This window comes from Trifolium pratense, linkage group LG2 (assembly GCF_020283565.1).
Source record: "Trifolium pratense cultivar HEN17-A07 linkage group LG2, ARS_RC_1.1, whole genome shotgun sequence".
Lineage (NCBI taxonomy): Eukaryota > Viridiplantae > Streptophyta > Magnoliopsida > Fabales > Fabaceae > Trifolium > Trifolium pratense.
The window spans coordinates 9,858,155-9,875,239 of NC_060060.1; the positions used below are offsets into that span (position 1 = coordinate 9,858,155).

At 31.1% G+C, this 17,085-nt stretch overlaps 1 protein-coding gene across 3 annotated transcripts in view; it reads right to left on the reverse strand.

Annotated features, from left to right (window-relative positions):
- Nucleotides 1–254: 254 nt before the first annotated feature.
- LOC123905831 overlaps nucleotides 255–17,085 on the reverse strand; it is a 39,896-nt gene continuing 23,065 nt past the window's right edge. Inside the window, exons 1-14 of one of the 3 annotated variants that reach the window (XM_045955582.1) lie at nucleotides 6,393–6,641; nucleotides 5,689–5,794; nucleotides 5,408–5,593; nucleotides 4,815–4,979; nucleotides 4,523–4,669; nucleotides 4,128–4,214; nucleotides 3,741–3,920; nucleotides 3,490–3,645; nucleotides 3,224–3,370; nucleotides 2,481–2,678; nucleotides 2,114–2,281; nucleotides 1,318–1,671; nucleotides 885–1,148; nucleotides 255–685 (exon numbers count right to left, since the gene is read on the reverse strand). In XM_045955582.1, the coding sequence (XP_045811538.1) occupies nucleotides 390–685; nucleotides 885–1,148; nucleotides 1,318–1,671; nucleotides 2,114–2,281; nucleotides 2,481–2,678; nucleotides 3,224–3,370; nucleotides 3,490–3,645; nucleotides 3,741–3,920; nucleotides 4,128–4,214; nucleotides 4,523–4,669; nucleotides 4,815–4,979; nucleotides 5,408–5,593; nucleotides 5,689–5,794; nucleotides 6,393–6,506 (2,568 nt within the window). In that variant the 5' untranslated portion in view covers nucleotides 6,507–6,641 and the 3' untranslated portion in view covers nucleotides 255–389. Of the gene's footprint in view, nucleotides 686–884; nucleotides 1,149–1,317; nucleotides 1,672–2,113; nucleotides 2,294–2,480; nucleotides 2,679–3,223; nucleotides 3,371–3,489; nucleotides 3,646–3,740; nucleotides 3,921–4,127; nucleotides 4,215–4,522; nucleotides 4,670–4,814; nucleotides 4,980–5,407; nucleotides 5,594–5,688; nucleotides 5,795–6,392; nucleotides 6,642–17,085 lie in introns of those variants that run through there. The other 2 variants (XM_045955581.1, XM_045955583.1) reach the window with 2 other exon arrangements.

Here is a 17,085-nt window from a genome sequence, read left to right on the forward strand (position 1 = left end):
CTCAGATTGAAAGTATATATGTTCAATGAAACCCTAATAGCCTCCTTTTGTTATTCTCTTAGTTTTATCTTTGAATCTAACACAATGCACTATACATATCAATGTCCAACAATGACACATCGCCAATAAATTTTAATATATTCGATAATCAGACTAAAAACTTTGGTCAGCATTACAACTCAAAACAATAGTGTGCATATCAATCCTACACATATCAAGTGAAAAGGCACTAAGAAATAAGCATTAAAAAGAACTTACACTTAACACCAATAGTCATCATAAATCATAATGTTTTCATACACTATAGAACATGATCATCAAATAATAGAAACATGATCATTTACCAAAATAAAATCAGTAACCAGTAAACACCATAAGGACTGTTAAGTTCAATTCTGTTGAAGATCTTGAAGAGGTTGTCTCTTAGCAAATTTAGTCTTCGACATAATCGAACCAACTTCCTCCTTGTCAATTTTAATGTTCTCTTTCATATCATGTGTACCAATACTATCTCTTGCGCGTTTTAAAGGCAAACTCATTTCAATGCCCATCTCTTTATGCCTCATTGATGATTCATGTGGTTTCGGAGAAAAAACCATGCTTTTCTCTCCACTTGCCGTTGGTGTAGCCCTTGATGGTGAATCGAACTTCGCTTTATGTGCCTCTTCATCTCCAGAAGCAGTGTCTACAAGTCAATATTTACAAGATATAAAAAAAAGGATTTAAAACTGATATAGGCTGGCATCAGAAGCATTTGTTTGACTACAATATCAAGGATCACAATGCAATTGCAACCACGGTTGCAATTTGAAACATTTGTCAAATACAGAAACACTTGAAAAGACATTGCCAATGCATTTCCTTACTCGAAATTTAAACTTTACCTGAAGAAAAAAGTTGTTGAAGGCTAAAAGTGTATGACTCCATTTCACTAGGTTGAGGTACAGTTGGAACAAGCTCATCTGCTTTCAAGTCCTCGAAACAAAAGGACACAACATTATCACTACTTCTTTCACATTGAAATGTCATTTTAGATTCATGGAGTTTGGGAGAAAAAACCATGTTTTTCTCTCCACTTGCAGTTGGTGTAGTCTTTGATGGCGAATCCAACTTCTTTTGATAAGCATCTTCATCTCCAGAAGCAGTGTCTACAAATCGTTTCCAAAAATATCAATTAATTCTTATATTCTTATATCAAGATAGAAAAAAGGGTTTGAAACTGTTACAGGCTGCATCAAATGCATTTGTTTGTTGAATACATAAACACGTGAAAAGAAATTGCACAATGCTCTTCCTTACTCAAAATTTAAAATTTACCAGAAGCAAAAAGCTGTTGAAGACTAAAATCGAATGACTCCATTTCACTAGGTTGAGGCACAGTTTGAACAAGCTCATCTACTCCAAAATCATCGTTGTCAAAAAACTTGCCAACTTCTCCCTGAGCCGAAAAGCAATCATCCTGATTGATCTCTTTCTCCACGTTGTCAATTCTACAAGTTTCCATGACAACATTTCCGAGTATAGTTGGATCAAAATATGTGCCAACCTCAGAGCCTTTAGTGGTTGCAGCTTCAAGGTTTTTAGGAAGTAATCCAATGCACGCCTCAAGATCAGCAACCATACATGTCTTGTCCTTTTCGGATAAATCTTGCATCTCTTCTTCACAAGTATCTGCAGCAAGAGTGCAATAAAATACTATTTTATGGATTCCTGCTTATAAACAATGAATTCCAATATATTTTCAACAGTTTTCTTTTACAATTCGGGCCTGTTTACTTACCATGTTTCCTAAATTCATTTTAACTTCGACTAATACGAACATAAAAGAATATAGATCCAATATATTTCTCACAAAAACTTTGAAAATGACAAAAAGTTGTTTTCATTGTTTTTACATATGAATTCTACATATTTTGTCTTTTATCTTCTCGCTAGCACAATTATTCACTCCATGGGTCTTTTATCTCTTTGTTTGCAATTTAAAATGAGCACAAATTTTAGAAAATGAAAAATAAATACTTTAAGAAAGTAAAATGGGAAAATGCATTACACAAGATTCGGCATTTGTAAACATTTGTTGAATACATAGACACTAGGAATATATAAACTTTACCTAAAGCAAAAAGTTGTTGAAGGCTGAAATTGCATGACATTGTTTCACTAGGTTGAGACACAGTGGGTGTTGCTTGATGCAATTCTTGATCGTCTTCAATTTGATGCAATTCTTGATCGTCTTCAACTTGCAAAGATGCTGACTTCCCTTCACAGTCGTCTGCGTCTCCTGCAGCAGTCCCTAAAATTTAAGTTTCAGAGACGGTATAAATCAATAATTTAATTCCAATAAAATCAACTATAGCACTTTTTATGTCAAGGTAGTAAAAGATGACAAGTAAAATGATGTGTAGAATGATTACAATGTGAACAACAACTAAGCTTTACCTCACAAGCTATCAGTAAATTTCGAAAAAAATTCCCTATACCTGAATCGACCATGTGAACAACATCAAGATCAGTTGGTGTTGCTGGAGACAGTTCTTGATTGTCTTCAATTTGTTCCTTATCAACACTCATTTGTGTGTATTCCTCCAAATAAAAGGAACCAACATTATTCTCACTTCTTTCACATTGCAAAGACACTGACCTAACTTCACAAGCATCTGCATTTCCAGCAACAGCACCTAAAATGTAAATGTTTGAGATATCATAAGTTAATTCCAATTAAAATAAAATATAGCACTTGTCTATATCAAGGTGTAAAAGTTAACAAGTTGATATGAGGATGAATTATTTATCAAGGATTAGAGGATTGATAAATACTACTTATACACTAGCAAAAAGACAAACACGTCGGTCTAACTTTATATTTTTCTAAACAATTATGTCCACCAAAAGTTGTTATACGCTATAAAGCACTAACACATACACTAAATATGTCAATGACATGTCGACTCTGATAATAATTTGAGAAAATGAACTTATTGAATATAATCACATGCATTAGTGTCATGTTGGAGTCCAACACCAACATGTGTCGATGCTGCAGAGGTTATGCGTACCATATAATGTTGTTATGAGATGACAAGGATAAAATTGAAAATACCAATTGTACACGAAAAACCAAATAGTGTTTTTGCCTTTACAAATAGTTATCGATTGTAAATTATAGATATCAACTATGATAAACCATCAATAAGTTTCAGAAAAACATCCCTATACGCTATACCTGAATCAACCATGTGATGAATATTAAGATCACTGGACTTGACTTCACTTAGTGGAGAAGTCGTTAGACACTGATCTGGTTCTCTAAATAAATATTTTAAACCAGATGAATGTACCTCATCAACATTGGTCTTCTCAGCAACAGCATCTGTAACAATAAACAATGAACATTTGTATAAAACAATGTTAAAACGTTAAGAAAATCTTTCTAATAAGTTATTTGGCAAAAATAATAAGTTTCAGAAAAACATCCCTATACAGCTATACCTGAATCAACCATGTGATGAATTTTGCTGGATTTGACTTCACTTAGTGGAGAAGTCGTTAGACACTGATCTGGTTCTCCAAATAAATATTTTAAACCAGATAAATGTACCTCATCAACATTGGTCTTCTCATTAGAATCCTTCTCAGCAACAGTATCTGTAACAACAAAAAATAAAATAAAAAATGTACACTAAAATGTTCCATTAAGAAAATCTTTCTAATAGGTTATTTGGCAAAAATAATAAGTTTACCTCTGACGGGAGTCCCATATAAATCTTCTCCCATCATCATATAGTTACCAAAATGTTCTAAAACATTTACACTCATTTGCATGTTGTCCTCCGCATAAAAGGTGTCAACATTATAACTTCTTTCAGGTGTAAATTTCATTTTAGACTCTTCACAGGCATCGACATGTCCATCAGCAGTCCCTAATAATATAATTCAGATACTAAAATTAAGTGTAAAAGATGACATGTGAAATGATATGTAGAAGAACTAAGCCTTCTCAACTCAACAATTATGACACCGATGATTTTTTATTGCCTTCATAAATAGTTATACACTTAGATCCTAAATTATACATATCAACAATCACAACCTATCAGTAAATTTCAAAAAACCTCCCTATACTATACCTGAATCGACCATTTGATGAGCATTTAGATCAGTTGTTGTTGGTTGATAAAATTCTTGATTGTCCTCAATTTTATCCTTAATAACACTTGTTAGAAATAATATAAAACCATTGATATGACTCTATCCTAACACCTTAAGGTTTTGGGATAATCGGTTATTTGACATGGTATCAGAGCCTCTATGACTAAGTGGTCTAGAGTTCGATCCCCGCTCCCCTCACTTTCTAATTAAAAAGTGGAATTTAAGCATATGATAGGTGGGCCTATGCATTATCCACGCTTCAAGCCCAAGTGGGCTCTTGCGTGAGGGGGCGTGTTAGAAATAATATAAAACCATTGATATGACTCTATCCTAACACCTTAAGGTTTTGGGATAATCGGTTATTTGACAACACTCATTTGCTTATTTTCCTCCAAATGAAGGGACCTAACATTATCCTCACTTTTTTCACCTTCCAATGTCATCTGAGATTCTTCTTGACCTTGCTGTTGTGAAGACGCCGACTTCACTTCACTGACATCTGCATTTCCACCAGCAGTGCCTATAAAGGTTTGAGATAATATAAATTAATTCCAATAAAACCAACCGCAACACTGTTAAAGAGTTATAGTTAAAGAAGATTTTGAATTATAGATATTAAATATCATAAACTATCAATAAATTCCAAAATGAAAACATCTATATACCTGAATCAACCATGTGATGAATATTAAGATCACTACACTTCACTTCAATTAGTGGCAAAGTAACTAGACACTGATCTGGTTCTCCAACTGAATACTTTAAACCAGATGAATATAACTCATCTACATTGGTCTTCTCATTAGAATCCTTCTCAGCAACAGTATTATCTGTAACAATAAAAGTTTGAAAATTTATAAATAAACTGATACATTCCTATAAAAAAACAAATATCAAATATAACTGTCAATAGGCCAGTGGCCACTACAGCCACGATAGCGCCAGAGCAGAGCAGTGGTGTGCCACCCCCGACCCCACCCCCCAATGCGTTGAAGGCTTGAAGCCTCAAGCCTCCCATATTGTTGTAGAGGCAGGAGCAGCCATCATGGTGGGAAGGAAACCGGGAGTAATTCGCAGGGGAAGCGGGCGCGGCATCCCATGATTCGCGGAAAATTGTACACAAAATATAAAAAGTGTGCACCAAATATTGTTATTACTTTCATAAATTTCATAAATAGTTTTAGTAATAGAAGATTGTAAATTATAGACATCAAATATCATAAACTATCATTAAATTTCAAAAAACAAATCCATATACCTGAATCAACCGTGCGATGAATATTAAGATCACTGGACTTGACTTCACTCAGTGGAGAAGTAGCTAGAAATTGATCGGGTTCTCGAACAGAATCTTTTAAACCAGATGAATGTACCTCATCTAGAACATGTTCCACATTCACATTGTTCATCTCATTAGAATCCTTCTCAGCAACAGATACAATATCTACAAATTTCGAAGTTTGAAAATTTATAAATAAACTAATACATTCTTATAAAACCAAAAATCAAATACAAAACTAACAGAGAATTTGATGTTACCTGGAGCTTCCATTTGAACATCAGTATCACTGTCAGAGTCTAATATTATAATTTCCACAATCGATTTATCTTTATAGCTTCCATTTGACACAGGATTTTCTTTTTCCTGGATGCATCAACCAAACCAACAACCAAATAAATAAATTGATTAAGACTTGCTTTAGTAATAATTAGTTCAGTTTGTTACAGATTATAAAAAAAAATTGATTTAGCCACTTAATAATTTAAACATTATTTTTCATGGATTTGTAAAAAAATTACTTCTTGTAAGAAATAAAAAAGTGATTTTGTCCCGGATTAATCGGTCCTTGAGCCAGAACCATATCTTCAACTAAGAAAAAAATCACTTATTGTAAAAACATAATCATCCATCAAAAAAGATTTTGAAGAGAAGCTACTCAAACAACTTCTAATTTCAAACAATATTAGATTTTTCATAAAATAAAAAACCACAAACAGACAAAAACTTATAAAAAAGTGATTTTTCATAAAAACCACAAACAAACAGACAAAATCTAATTTTTCATTCTCCAATCAATTTTTTGTATTCCAAACATTCGTAACAAGCATATAAGACGAAAATAATATGATTTTGCAAAACCCTAAAACTCTATTTACCATTAATAATTGTATTCAAGAAATCAAAAAGAAGTAAAAACACATAAAAATTAAAACTTGAGAAAAAGGGATGTAAGAAAAAGAACCTTATAAATCAAAGAAAGTCTTTCAGCCATTTCAATATTTTTCAGATTAGCGGGGATTCCATGCTTTTTGCATAATCTCTGTAGTTCATTCCTCTTCTTTGTGAAAAAATTCATTCTTCTTTTTTCAGTTTCAGAAGAATCAACCGAAAAATTTTGAATGTGAAGGAAAAAGAATATGAACGTTGGAGAGGAAAATGAGTGGTTGGTATTTGAAGTTTTGAAAAGTAAAGGAAATGGTTCAAATTCCCGCTAATGTTGGAACTAAACTGTGATGAATGATTTTTTGGGTACGTATTTATAGTCACTTTAATTTGAATATAAATATTGATATTTCCATATTAATATTAAATAATCAAATAATAATGATAATGATACCTACACATCCATTTTGCACCCATTTGAATTCTTTAAGTGGGTCTCAATCAAAAGTTAAGGAGTAGTATTATTATTTTACACTTACCAAGTATTTAAATATTTATACAACTCATCAAAAACTCTAAAATAGATCTCACTAAACTCCATAATATTTCTCACTTTATATTGTTTATTATTTTATATTACTTTTTAGTGCCACAAAAGCACAAGTCGTTCCTATGCAGATGAACGCTTAGCAAAAGCAAATTATTGGTTTGTTTCTGAAAGTATGTTGCTGGTGTCAATATAGGAGCGACTAAAAAGCACTAATATTGGTCCTTTGAACTCACTTAAGTTCTTTAAATGGGTCTCACTTAATTTTTTATATTATTTCACACTTTTTAATTATTTAAACAATTCAACTACATTTTCTAAATATTCATACAACTCATCAAACACTTTAAAATTGGTCCCACTTGATAATAAACATATATTTTATTTATATATATATTAAGTGAAATAGCTACTTTGAAACAAGAAGAAAAATTGAAAAAGCCATCCCTTGTATATGTGGCAGTTAAGTATCGTGTGTGTGCGGAGAGACGTTTTTACTGCAGGAACCCTTTCTATCTATCAATTATCGCTTTGGTCTGACAAAGAGTGGTTTGTGTACAGTTAAAGAACGATACAAATGAACCGATATTTATGCTCTTAGTACCTCTTGTCATTTTTATAATAAACTTTTAACATGTTAGGTTGATTTAATAACTAATGTATTTGGTTTATATTATAGATCAAATATATTAGTCATTCAATGGACATAAAATATTGATGGTATCTTATAAAACGGAGTGCTTACGATGAATTTTCTAGTCATTCGGCATTTAATAAAACAATAAACATATTTTAGTAATAGAAAAAATAAGGGTCCCTTGAGTTTAGCTAAGTTGACAATGACATTGCATTATATATGCATGAAGTCGAGATTCAAACTTCGGTCATCTCATTTATCCACCTTAAGTATGAAATTTCTAGTCACTAGACTACTTGACAAAAAAAATAATAATAAGTTATTTTACATCTGTGAGTTTAACTTAGTTGGTAGAGACATCGCATTCTACAAGCAGGGTTGGGGGTTCGAACTATGAATGTCTCACTTATTCACTTTATGAATGAAATTTATAGTCATTAAAAAATAACTTTTCACATTTTTAAGATATTAAATGCATAACTTTTAAAATAAAATTTTTAATATGTTTTTGACAAATTTTTACTATATTTAATTAGTGTTCATTTAGCATTTTCCAACAAAAATAAATAAAATGATCTCGATGAGGATGTAGTATGGTCGGTGCCATCTCATTTACACTATGTTGTGACTTGTGACTTGTGAGTCATGTCATGGCAACAAATCTCGTATACACGGATAATACAAAACTGTTTTTTTTTTTTAAGGAATAATGCATCATTGTGTGACCGAACAACTTCGGTAAAATTGATGATATTAAATCGATGATATGGTACTTTAATTAAGATATCATATCATCAATTTTATATCTTCTATGTTATGTCAACGAACTGACAACAAGAAAGAAAAAAAATTGGCAGCGATTACTATTTCGCAGCGACATTCAAATTGTTGACAAAAACATACATATAGCAACAACGAATTTAAGTTGTTGTAATAAGTTAGTTTTTTCTCAACAATTCATTGTTGGAAAAAAAAAATGACTTATCCCAACAATATTTTTTTGTCATTGCAAATAATGCAACTTTTTAATAACGATATAACTAATTTGCTGCTATATACATAATTTTTTTTTTGGTATACTACATAAATAAATTTTTTATACATAAAAAAATATCAAATTAATTTTGTTTTATCCTATTTTTTTTATGCATAGATTCATGTATAATCTTTTTATTGTTTTTTTTTTTACTAAACGTTCTATAATCTTTATTTTTTTTTCTTCCTAGTTTTAAGCATATATTGTTAACAGAGTAAAATTACAATGAATGACACAAAATTTGGAATAATATTAAAATTGATAAGTACAAATCAGTAAAATAGTAGTAATCAATTTTATTATATTAGAAATAGATTAATTAAATCATGTTTATTTTTATTTAAAAAATAGTGATTTGTTTTATTTTCTTTAAAACTTAATTGTACCACTCTACACCCTTTTCAAAAAAAAAAAAAAAAAAAAACTCCATACATATCCACCACCACTATTGAGATAATCATGCATGTTTGAGTAAAGATAATCCATTATTTTATTTTTCATGTATTTTGGAATAATTTTTAAATCTATTTAATAATAGCTATAAATTCACTCACTTGGGTCATGTATTGCAAACTTTCTATAATGTAGATTATTATTCATTCAACGCTCCTCTTTAAAAAGTTACGACATGAAGGCATCCAATATTAGAAAGTATTTGAAGAATACTAACGCAAGTGAAGAAAAGTGTCGAGACTATGAAAGAAGATTATGAATAATGGAGAAAAAAGAGAGCGGGGCAAGCGATCAAGTCATCGGTGTCTTAGTAATTTTTGTGGTGTTCTTATACGATTAAATGATAGACATTCAAAGTAGTACTGTTCTTTTGTGTTTTCTAGCTTCTTGTTGTTGGCCTAGTGGCTAGTTTAATGTTTTGATATTATGTGAAATGACCACACTTGATTTTGTTACTGTCTAAAAGAAAGACTTGTGATTTATATTTTGGTTGTTTTTAAAAAATTTAGCAATCAATGGTTGATAATGAACATTAATTCGTACTGGAGATTAAATTAATATTTGAGCTTTTTGTTGGAAATATTTACGAAAATATAGCGACTTCAAAAAAAATTCATCAAAAAAAATATATACATTTTTTACAGCGACTTTAGTTGTTCACAAAAATGTTTTTTGCAATAACTTTAGTTGTTGACAAAAATACTTTTTCGTAGCGACAATAGTCTACATAAGACAACAATTATTGTTGTTGTAAAAACATTAGTTATGGCGGCGACATTAATTGTCCTCGCACAACTTTTCCTAACGGCACCTATACCAACAACATGCAACATACTCTTAGCGTTGTTGCATCACCACCACTACTCATTGTGGAGCTTTTTTTCATTTACTCTCTTTAGTAAATTGTTAATTCCTTACAGAAAATTGTCTTTCTAGATTATTACTCCCTCCGGTCCATAATACTACCTCCAATCCTTTTTATAAAAAATACTTGAGAATTTTTGTTTGTCCTTTTTTTATAATAAACACTTTTTAAATTTATTATTTATTAAATAGATAACTCCATGTATACCCTTATTAAATTGTATAAAATGTAATTCATTCCAATGTAATCAATTCCAATGTGAAGCTAGATTCAATGTATTGCAGCCCTTGCAATGGCTTTGCCGTGAATGAATATGGAGCAGGATGATTAATTTGCCTTGTGAATAGGAAGAGTACATTGGAATTAAGAGTACTTGTTGTTCTCCGGCGACATGGCGGCGGATCTCCAACGACAGAATGTTGGTTTTCGTGGTGTGGTGGCTACGGCGATCTTGTGGTGTCGTGTTGGTCTCGTGGTGTCACCACGTTTTCTTTTTCTTTTTCATTTTTGCTTCTTTGTTTTGTTTTCATTGTGGGTTTTGTCGTTTTGGTGTTTCGTCGGTGTTTTGGTGGTTTTGAGTTGGTGGTGTTGACGGATCTGGATTTTTGTCCAGGTTGGGTTGTTTGTTTTTGCGGTGGTGTTGCGTACACTGTCATGGTGTTTGTTGTCTCCCTCGGGAGAAGGAACAACGACGAATTTCGGTTTGGCAATGGTGTGGGTTCGATTCTGTTTCAGCGTACACTGTCAGTGGCTTGTAGGTTTTGTTTTGGTGTGGTGGTACTTGGAGCAGACTGCGACGATTGGCTTTCTTCCGTTGCTCTCGGTTTGTCGGCGTTTTTCTGTTTGCCAGCATTTATGGTGATCCAACTTTTGTCGACGATTTTGAAGGTTGTGGCTTGTTTTCGGTTTGTTCTGGTCTTCACATCGAAAGAATTGGGGTTTTTTTGCCTAGGTATTTGCGACGGATTTGGGAGTGTGGTGGTTGTGACGGCTCGAAGTTGGGATGGTGGTGGTGGCTGCGTCAGATCAGAGAAGGGGTGGTGTGGCGGCGGCTGCGACGGTTCTGGGTTGGGGGTGTTGTGTGGTGGTGAGGTGTTGACGTGGAGGTGTTGGTTTTTGGCGTCGCCGGTGGGAGGTTGATGTTGTGTGTGACTGGTTTTCCTCGATACGGGATTTTCTGACCGCTTACAAATCTGTTGAGATTTGCATGACTCATTTTTGAGTCTCTGATGGTTTCCAAATCTGCTGAGAATTGCAGGTTTCTTTGTATTTAGTCGAACTTTTTCGTATTAGTGTTGACTGTTTAGAGCGGACTGCGAACTGGGACTTAGCTACCTAGGTTTTCATTCTAGCGTTGCCCCATTAATTTTTGGCTCACAAAGCTGCTTTTCATTTTCTGATTGGCCGATCACTTTTGAGTCGGGTTGATGGTTCTCTTTGGTGGTTTGGTGATTGTGGTGTGTGCACTAGGTGGTCTGATGACCGTGGAGTGTGTGCTAGGCGGTGTCCGTTTTTAGCTTTGCCATTGGTGTTCCGCTTATTTACGGCGCCTTTATTTTGTAATTCCGTTTATCCCAGCTTCTGTTCATCTTGTGCAGAGACCGGTTATTATGAATAATATTTTGCCGTTCAAAAAAAAACAAGAGACATGAATAAATTTATACACCAAGGTTAGTTTTGGAATAAAACATAACATTTTAGAATTTTTAATAAATAAAAAAAAGTCTCCTTGGTCTGTGTATTTTTATCAATGTGTTCATTATAAAAAGGACCAGAGGGAGTATAAGAGAGGCTTTACTTTTTAGATTCATTGAGAATCTAATGTATCTAGTCTTTATTGGGCCTGTTTGTTATAGATTTTTTCAAAATAGATTCTTGTAGTGTTACATAATTTTGAGTAAAAAAATTTACAAATAAATTTTATATAAAAGTTTCAAATGAAATTTTTTGAATAGTTATTCTTAAAATGTTATTTTAGGTATTTGATCATTTTATTGAAACTGTTTTGGATATCAAATAGATTTTCATAAAAATTATTTTTGAAATACAATTTTTTCAAAAATTATGATTTTGACAATGTTTTGATCTTCAATAATGTGTGTTTATGTTATATGATGTCAAAATTAGTGTTTCAATTTAGAAAAAATGAATATAAAAAACTTGTAATATTTTGAAAAACGGTTTTAGAAAACCTTTTTTTAAAAAAAAAAAAAAAGAAAATGTTAAATAGTGCACCCATAGTTAAACACATAAATAAGAAAATTTTGTCTTGAAACTAGTGCATTCAATGCATTTAAAGTGTAAAAAGTTATTTTTATCCACATTAACTTTATGTTTTATTTTTATTTTTGGTATGCTTAACAAGTATACTGGGTGCACCGTTTAACATGACCCTTAAAAAAAAATCTATTTTTTTAAAGCTGGTACAAATAGGCCCAATGAATCTAAAAAGTAAATTTTTTTCTTATATTAAGGATGGGAGTACTTGATTACGTTTCTCTATGTCATCGGTGTTTTGTACTTTTCGTTCCTTCATTAATTTCCCTCTCTTTCTTCCCATTTCATATTTTTTTTCTTCATAAAATTAAATCATATGTTTATTTGTAGATTAAATAATTCATATATATATATATATATATGCTCAATGAAAAGTTTAAACTACCTGTTCTGGGTCGAGCTCAGATGTTCGAGCCAGTGACAGCGTCGAACAGGCAACGTACCGAACTAGCTACCATGAAGAGCCCGCGAGACGTGCTCGACTCTCCAACGGTCTGATACTCTTACGTATCGTAACGGCCGTTAACCGGAATGATGGGCATTTACTGCACATCAAGGTTTCCAAGCCGTTTTCCGGCAGCCACTTGATGGCCATTAATGCCATCAAGGGTCTTGGCCCTGCGCTGGGGGCTATATATATGTGACTCCACTTCATTCCAAGGTACGCATATTTTTAGCACAGAAAACCTACTCACACACAAACTGACTTGAGCGTCGGAGTGCCTGCAGGTACACAACCCCCCTCCGCTCCAACAGGGGTTTCAACCACCTTCAACGCTTTCAACCACCTTCAACGTCGGTGCAGTCGCATTCTCCTGGTCTACACGATCACTACTGATCATATTTTTGTCTTGAGGAATCTCACTAATTTTTTAGGATTAATTTCATGGTGGAAAAACTAGTTCTCCTAATTATTTCTCTACAAAATCAAGCCTTGCATGCATCTTTGTCCATAAATCGAAGTCTCAATTCATCAATTGGTTTAATTGTAAAATTAAGATCGGAGACCATAAAGCAAGGATCAAGAAGAAAATAGAGATGAAGAGAAGAACTTGGGATTTGATAGCAAGAACCGGAGGAAAGCATTGTCATATTCATCGTATTTATCAAGTCCAACTTAGGTGGGTCTTATTGGGTTAAATATGTTTTTAGTTTTTATAAAAAAAAATTATTTTATTTTTAGTTTTTATAAATAAATAAAAAATTAGCAAATTTTGGTCTCCTAATATTTTTTGTCACGATTTTGTGCCCATGTTTTCAGTTAATTGATGTATATTATTCGAAATTTTGAATTTTTTTTTCAAATATATGACTATATGTTTAGTACATTATAGAAATCTATTTTGCAAAAGTTTAAATTTTTTAATAAGGGATAAAATAAATATGAATTTTTAAATTTTTTGTACTTAAAAGTTTATTATATTTTAAAAAATTCTAAATTTTTCTATGAGAGGTTCTTATAATATTATAAACCAGAATATAAAAAACCATTTAAAAATTTCAAAGTAGTTGATTAAATGTAGAAATAAAAAATTATGGCAAAATATTTTGGGATCAAAATTTGCTAAATTTTTGTATTGGGACTACAAAACAAAATTCTAAATATAAATATTTATAAGACCAAAACATCATATAACCCATTTTAGTATAGACTTCAATTTTAGCTTGAATAAGCTTAAATTATGAGTTTTTTTTTTTATCTAATAATTGATACATGCTTGAGATTTTGTTCCATTATATGTCTCATGATTTTAACCCATTTATGAGTAATTAGGAAGTATAATTATAAATGGAGAAATCTCGAGCTAATTAGATTACAAATTTATGAGTCAAAAGTTAATCGGCTTGTTAGTAAGTTTGAAATATCTAGAAATTAGACTCAATTCCCTTTAAGTTTCAACATCTTATGTTTTAGATAGATCGATTGGTATGTTTGAAACTACATGCATTTAAAATTAGACAAAGAAATGTAAAAAAACTCTATACTTACCTGATTCAAATCCTTATATAGTTATACCTTATGAACCGCGTGATTCAAATCGTAACTCCCAAAACATAGAGATTGCTTTATATTTTATTATAGTTTTATCAAATATAGTCTCCACTATATATATATTCATGGAAACGATACAGACAACATATCATTTTATTTGGATACTAGAGAATCTCTTAATTCACATAATTTAATTAGCAACTAGAGATGTACTAACATTTTGTTTGGTTGTATATTTAGTTAGTTGGACAAGATCATGTGAATCACAAAACAGACTCATCATGTGTTTAGTGAAAGGGAGAAGGGGGTGAGATATCTCATCTTTTCTACCTTGATCGAACTCAGGGACGGATTCAGAAAATTTAATAAGTGGGGTCATTTATCATAAAATTTTATACAAAAATATATACACTCATAAGCAATAATAAATATAGTATAACATAAGATTTTTTTTCATATTTTCAAAGACATTAATTATTAATTATTTCTTTACCTACATACTTCTAATAAAAGTTCATATGTCTGTACAATATGTAATAAATACTTTAGAAAAAGCATTAACCAATTTCTCTCTTTTAAAGTATAAATTATAAACATATTTAATACCATAATCAACTTTCTTAATCTTTATAGTTTTTTCAATAAGATATCATATTTAGGGACGGAGATAATTTTTTTTCTTTATACTGTAATATAGGTTAGACACTATTTCAAACATAAAATTTTACTATACAAGGGAAAAACCAGCTCAGTTTTTTTTTTTTTTTTTTTTGTCAAAGGTACAAAACAATGACTATTTTTAATTTTCAATAGTTTTGTTCCCAAGGCACATCCATAGACGTCAATCATATGCATCCATTGGTAACTTAGTATAGAACATTAGAAAAAAGTTGAACCATGTGTGTTATACAAATAGGGTCAAAATATATAAATATTAGATTATTGGTTAATAGAGTAATAAGGGAGTGGGGTCAGCTGACCTGAATAACTGCAACATAGATTCGTGCTTGGTTGAGCTTCATACATACATATGAGGTTGTTTGTAAATAATGGATATATTGTTGGTGGAGAAGTTTATATTCACAATTCAAGATTAGAGAATAAACAGAGTCAAATTACCAACGTGTCATATGCTACCCAAGTTAGCGATTTGACTTACTTGATTCTCATGTCTTGAGTTGTGAACATAAACATCAACACCAACAATACAACCATTGTTCACAAAGCAACCACACATATGTTTATTATCAAGCTCAGCAAAATATATAAAATATGATAAATTTCATCTCACCTCTATTTCACTAAACACATATGAGATTGCTTATGAATAATGGTTATATTGTTGGTGCAGAGATTTATGTTCACAATTCAATACTAGAAAATAAAGAGAGTCAAATTACCAACTTGTCAACGACTCAACGGGTACCCAAGTTAGCAATTTGACTCACTTGATTCTCATGTCTTGAGTTGTGAGTATAAATATTAGCACCAACAATACAACTATTGTTCACAAAGCAACCACATGTGTATTATCAAGTTCAACGAAAGATACAAAATATTATAAATCTCATCCCACATCTTGCTTTTACTAAACACGTGATAAGTCTGTTTTATGATTGACATAATGTTATCTAACAAAATTAACTAAAACCAGGATAAATATCATGTCTCTAATCCGTTGTTGATGTGAATTACGAGAATGTACAGTATCTAAATAAAATGATGTGATGTTTGTATATATATACAAGAAACCCAAGTTATAAAATTCTTGAAACCAGTGTAAAAAAAATCTTGAAAACCTTTAATTTAAAAAAAATAAATAAATTAGTCATCAATATATTTGATAAAACTATTAATGAGAATATTTAAAATGGTTAAATATATTTTTGATCCTTATAGTTTCCCAGAATTTTCATTTTAGTCTCTGGATATTTTTTTCACACTTTTTATTCCCTGAAGTTTTTTCCGTCAATGTTTTTAGTCCCTACTTTTCATTCATCTCGTGCATACCATTTTAAATTTTTTTCTGCGGTCATTTTAGTACATTATATGAATCTTTGTTACAAAAGTTTAAATTTTGTTAACGAAAGATGAATTAAATATGAATTTTTTAGTTTTTGACACATAAAAATTCATAAATAATTCATCTTATGTTAAAAAATCTAAAATTTTATCGGAGATATTCTTATGATATTATAATTATGAATACAAAAAACCATTCAAAAATGTGAAAGTATACACGAGTTGAATGAAAAGTAGGGACTAAAAACATTGACACGAAAAAAAACTTCAGGGACTAAAAAATGTGAAAAAAATTTCAGAGACTAAAATAAAAATTTTGAAAAACTACAAGGACCAAAAATATATTTAACTCTATTTAAAATATAATTTTGCATGCATTATCTTTTTCTTACTCGTCCTGAATGGTAACATGATGTAACTTTCAGAAAGTAAGTAATTCACCACTTATCACTTATATATGTTACATATCATAATTTCTTACCATGAAAGAGATAGTATAATACTTCGGATTAGGATTGCCTGCTGTAACTGTTCACGCAGTTACACGCAGTAAGAAATCTCAGCCGTCTAAAAGCAATCGGACGACTATGATTGATTAGAGTAATTTAAACACAGTTTAATCTCAGCCGCTTATATTGATCGGACGGTTGGAAATGAGTACTGCGTCAACGCAGTAACAGCATTTAATCCATTTCCTAATACTTCAATATATTTTTTAACCAAAAAAAAATAGATTTGTTATTATCTTTGGCAAACATCAATCAACTTCTCATATAATATAATTAAAATGTTATTGTTATTGTAAATTAAATACAAACCAAAATATAAGAAAATATAAAACCCATCTCTATTTTAGATTTACATGGTCATTTTTTTTCCTAATTCCATCTCTATTTATATATATATATATATATATATATATATATATATATATATATATAT